Source organism: Verticillium alfalfae, genomic scaffold (assembly GCF_000150825.1).
Source record: "Verticillium alfalfae VaMs.102 supercont1.2 genomic scaffold, whole genome shotgun sequence".
NCBI classification, from domain to species: domain Eukaryota; kingdom Fungi; phylum Ascomycota; class Sordariomycetes; order Glomerellales; family Plectosphaerellaceae; genus Verticillium; species Verticillium alfalfae.
The window spans coordinates 2751000-2755975 of NW_003315037.1; the positions used below are offsets into that span (position 1 = coordinate 2751000).

The following is a 4976-nucleotide window of genomic DNA, read 5'->3' on the forward strand; positions in this document are numbered from 1 at the left end:
TGACATGGCAGAAAAAAGTTCAGCGACCAGCTGTCGACTGCTTTAGTGTTTCTCTGAAGGTTTTCCTTTGCGGGTGCGCGGTCCGCGTCTACGTTTGTAACGAGGGTGTTTGCTGTTTTCTTCATAAGCATGATTGATGGATGAGTTTGGGCCGGGGCCTCCGGTAGGATACCGTGTTGATACACTTTTTTGTGCCGGCTGTTCCGGGCGTGCGCTGTTCTCCGTCACCGTGACCTGTCCTAGGTTGTTTTGCCTCCGACGTGTCATGAATCTGTGGCAGGGCATCCGTCACAGGGTTAGGGACCCCCCCCCAACGTTAGTCCAAAGCCGCCTCGAGGCCCGGAGCTTCATTCCGCATCGCATCGAGCGTCCGCGACGTGCCGGCCGGCGCCAAAGACGGTCGGCCAGCTCCTGCACCCACAACCCGGCGAGAGCGTGCCGGTAGACGTCGGCGTCGCCGCCAAACATGTACAGGGCATCGTCGAAACCGCGGGGCGCCGAGCTCGGCGCGCACGCTCGTGACGGCCTTGCCCTCGAGGCCGCAGGGCACGAAGCGGGCCCAGGGGTTCTGGGCCTCGGGCCCAGTGACGGGCGTGTCGATGTTGAGGGCGACGCCGAGGGCCGTGACGTGGCGGCGCAGGTGGACGCCGAGGGCGGCGATCTTGCGCGGGGGCCCGTCGTCCGGGGCGATCCAGACGCCCGGGTCGGCGGTCGAGGCGGTCGTGGCGACGGGGCGCGGCAGGGAGGCGAGGAGGGCGCGCGTCGTGTCCTCAAGGAGGCGGGCGTAGGAGCGGACCGTGTGGTTTGCGTGGTGCGGGGCGTGCAGGTCGAGGACGGGCCAGAGGACGAGCTGGCCTGGGCCGTGGTAGGTTGTGAGGCCGCCGCGCGGGGAGGCGGTCACGGACGGGGTGTAGAGTGTTGTCGTTGTTGATGATGATGATGGTGGTGATGGTGGCGCGCCATCGCGCGTGCTGGGTGTTGAGATGGTGAGAGGTTGTTGGAGGCGTGTTCGTTGGGCGGGGTCGAGGGTTGTCTGACGGCGGCCGAGTGTGTAGGTTGGTGTCGGCGTGAAGGAGATGACGGTGGGCGAGGGGGCCGCGGCGGCGGAGAAGGAGGAGGTGGAGGAGGACTTGTGGTTGAGCAGAGCGTCACGCAGGGTCGCTTGGAGGGCGGAGGCGGCGGCGTAGGAGGGGAAGCCTTTGGAGGAGGTCAGGTGGATGTGGGTGATGGTGGCGGGTGAGGAAGATGCTGATGTTGAGGCTGACGCGCCGTCATGGTGGAGGCTGCGCGTTGAGGAGGCCCATTTTCGGCCGGCTCGTGAGGCGGGCGCTCGTCGAAGCAGGTGCCAGGGAGCAGCTGGTGGACGGGCCATTGGGCCGGTGTTCGACGTTGGTCGTGGGGATGTGTGGAGAGACGTGGCCGCTCCCACAGCTATGGCAGCATGGAGTTCTGGAATTTCCCAGAGCTCGAGCTGCAAGGCAAGAATGGATCGCGGGTTGAGCCGGTGCACGGACCGAGATGGGACCCAGCCCAGGCCCAGGGGGAATTCCCTCCCCCCCCCGCCCCGGCTAGATGATCCGACCGAGGCTGCGGGACAGTGCTACGGCATGTTACATTGCGAAGAGCCTTCATGACAAAAAGGTCGCTGTATCATTGGTGAATCGTTTGTTTCTCGTGTAGTGTAGGCATCGGACTTGTCATCATCGCCCAAACCACGGCACGTGTGAACGAGGGAGACGGTCTCGTGGTGACGCGAGAGGTACGATGACTGCACCACCCTCTAGCTAGCCGCATCCGGGCGGGACAGGGGGATTGACGTCGAAGAAGAGAAGAAAAGGCACTACAAAATAGTGACATATGTTAGGATCCCCGGGAACAGCTTGGTGTGTTTGCACTCGTTGCGCTGCTTGGAGAGCGGGTGCAGTCGATGATGTCGCGAATTGCTTCTGCGAGCGGACATGGTGGCTCAAGTGGTGCCGATAGATCGCGAACAACTTCACTAGTGCAGGAAGCCGTCGATCATCATCGATCCCCTGGGCCAGGTTTTTTTCATTTTTTTTTGTCATTCTGGTTTCTCCAGGGTAAGGTAGACAGACACCTAGCCGGCCAAGAGAATAGTGTGTCTGCCTGAACGGATTTGGGCGCTCTTTTTCGTCGTAGGCCAGCGACGACATCCACCAGAGAGGGCGCCAACGACGTTGACGATTCATCGTCTTGTCGTCTCCTACGCGTACGACGTTTGTCTATCGTGCCGACTCGCCCTGCACCATCGAGGCTGTGCAGAGGAGAAACGCGCAATGCAAATGGCCGACAGTCAGGCATTCGCGAGGTTCGTCCCAGCGTTGGCAGTGCGGGACAGGCGTACGAGGCCAGACCCTGCATGTGAGGGGATGGTCCTTCCACGCGGCCTCGTCTGCTCCGTGTTTCGTTTCACCGAGACGTGTGTGTGTGTGTGTGCATGTATTGATTCCACCGTCCCTGTCGCGGCGGGTGTCTCTTCAGGCTGTGCTGCTGCTGCTCTTCTCGTGGTGCTTGCGTACATGTGTGGCCATGGCAGTACACGATGCTAGCCTCAGCTCTCAGCTCCCAGCTTCCAGCTCCCATGAGGAACTGGGAGCGCAGCACCGAACATCGAGCACACAGGACGGAGCGTGTTGTGTTGTCTTGGTGACGCCTGGGCATGACGTCGCCGTGGACCCTCCGCACAGGCGTCTCCAGGTGGCTCAGCGCTGCCCTGGCCGCTAAGGCAGTTCGAACTGGCAGAAGACTGGGGCCCTCCAGCTTGTTTGTTCGTCCCAGCAGCGGCGCTAGTTTGTTAGCAGCCTCCGGTGCCAGCGTCGCATTGGCCGGCGCAGGTGCTCATGTGGGGCTGCGGCAGTGGTCTGGTGGAGGTGTCGTCATGCAGCGTGTTGGTCTACCTAGATACCTACCTAAGGTACCTACCCAAAGGTGCCTACGCCTGCCGACCTTACCTGGTGGGGACCCAGAGGTAGGTGCCCAGCACCTTGCTAGGCAAGCTCGTCTCGCCAACTCCGGCTCTCTCGCCCTTCACTGCCTTTGGCCTCGTCGACACGTCCCACCCATCCACATCCCGACATCTGATCGCTTCGAGCTTTTGCGTCCCGGCTTTGCTTTGAGCTTGGAGTGGTCCCCCCCATCGTCCTTCGTCATCCCGGTTGATCGTCCCTTTTGCATCGCCTCTTTAATTATTTCCCCCTCCCCAAATCCTCCGCATCCTTTTCCCTCTTTTAGACAGCTCCTGCTCCCCATTCTGCTCTCGAGCCAATCTCCTCCTCCTTTGCCATTTTGCATCGGCATCACCACCATCGCGACGACCACCCTGCTACTAATACCTTGCCCCTACCTACCTTACCCGACACCATACTAATGAATGTGAGCACTATCCCCAAGAGTGCACCCAGCGTCTACGAACTGTTGCCACTCTGTTCCTGCGCGTTGCTTTACACCCGTTCGCGCCTGCAGACGGCAGGGAGATGCAAGCTCCATCAAGACCTTGCTTTTGCTGACATGGTCCTCTCCCTCTCCCAGCGTCGCCTACCTACTTTCTAATACGCCCATCCACTGAAACAGTGTCGCGCATCGCCATCTCAGGCCTCGTGTGTCGTTGAACAGGCGAGAGAGCACAGTGAGTGAACCGGCGTCCCCCCAACCTTGTCTTGGTATCGCGTCCCTCCCTCTTCTCCCTCCTTCTTCAGTCTCCCTTTTCCCTCTTGCTCTCCTGCACTTCCTGCCACCGACTCGCACTCGATACTTTGGTTTGCGAGAGACAATTTATTGACCCAGACCCCTCGGCAGATCCCCCCTCCTGAGCTCTCGACAACATCCGCATTCTCGAGTTGCTGCAGACAGACCCGTCGCCATGGTTAGCCCAAAGCCCGCTGCTGGCACCGCCGGCCTCATCCTCCTCTCGGGATCGCTGGTCCTCATCTTCTTCGTCATCCTCTCGGGTGTCGCCAACACGTCGCCCCTCAACAAGACGTACTTCCTCGAGGCCGACACCTCGGGCATCTCCGGCGCCCGCGACGTCACCCGCTGGACCTACTTCTACTTCTGCGGTGACAACAACCGCGACTGCTCGAACCCCCGTCCGGCGCCCGCCTTTGGCCGTGCCTGGGACGGGAACGCCGCCAACGTACCCGAAGGCCTCATCGGTGGCCATGCCGGCGACACCACGAGCCGCTTCTACTTCTACATGTGGCGCTTCGGCTGGGTCTTCTATCTCATCGCCCTCTTCTTCATCGTCTGCGCCTGGTTCTCCTCCTTCCTCGCCTGCTGCGGCCGCCTCGGCTCTGCTATTGCTGGCCTCGTCTCCGCCGCCGCTCTCTTCTTCTACACCATTGCCGTCTCCCTCATGACGTGAGTCTTCCTCGCCTCCCGCACGCGTGGCCGTTCCCGTGTTGCCCTCGTCACACGATAGCCCAATGCTAACACGTATCAAGTGCCACCTTCGTCAAGGCCCGCGATGAGTTCCGCTCCGCCGACCGTTCTGCCAACATCGGCACTTACGCGTTTGGTTTCTCCTGGGGCGCCTGGGCCGCTCTCTTCCTCGCCACCATCGCCTTCTGCTTTGGCCTACGCGGTGACAAGACGGCATCCTCCGGTGGCCTTGGCGGTGGACGCCGCTGGGGACGCCGCCGTCACAGCACCCGCTCGCGCCGCAGCCACGACCTCGGCAGTCGCCGTGTCAAGGACGATTACTCCTAAGTACGGGGACTTTGCTCGTTTCCCTTATATTCAAATGCAGTCGCATGGGTACAGACCCGAAGCCTGTCGTGCTACGAGAGACGGTCTTCACAGCGTCAGGAAGCGCTGGTTGTAATGGGTGACGTAATGGGCGAAGACGGTCCTTTCATGGCGTTAATAAGACGGGCATCTACGGCCGGACACTTGGAGGCCGGTGAGGATCTGGGAGGAGAGTGACCGTCACGGTACACATCGGGGGGCAGGGGCGTTTC

The 4976-nt window shown here is 61.3% G+C and overlaps 3 protein-coding genes across 3 annotated transcripts; 1 reads left to right on the forward strand and 2 right to left on the reverse strand.

Annotated features, from left to right (window-relative positions):
• Positions 1-316: 316 nt before the first annotated feature.
• On the reverse strand, positions 317-1372 carry VDBG_02312 (octanoyltransferase; the record flags this gene model as incomplete). Its single annotated transcript, XM_003008078.1, has 1 exon — positions 317-1372. The coding sequence occupies one exon, from the start codon at positions 1370-1372 to the stop codon at positions 317-319; it is 1056 nt and encodes a 351-aa protein (XP_003008124.1).
• Positions 1373-2243: 871 nt separating this feature from the next.
• VDBG_02313 (predicted protein) lies at positions 2244-3305 on the reverse strand (the record flags this gene model as incomplete). The annotated part of the gene is made up of 3 exons (XM_003008079.1): positions 2244-2413; positions 2541-2781; positions 3255-3305. The coding sequence occupies 3 exons, from the start codon at positions 3303-3305 to the stop codon at positions 2244-2246; spliced, it is 462 nt and encodes a 153-aa protein (XP_003008125.1).
• Positions 3306-3880: 575 nt separating this feature from the next.
• VDBG_02314 (conserved hypothetical protein) lies at positions 3881-4725 on the forward strand (the record flags this gene model as incomplete). The annotated part of the gene is made up of 2 exons (XM_003008080.1): positions 3881-4377; positions 4461-4725. 2 exons carry the CDS (start codon positions 3881-3883, stop codon positions 4723-4725), a joined length of 762 nt encoding a protein of 253 aa, XP_003008126.1.
• Between the last annotated feature and the right edge of the window lie 251 nt (positions 4726-4976).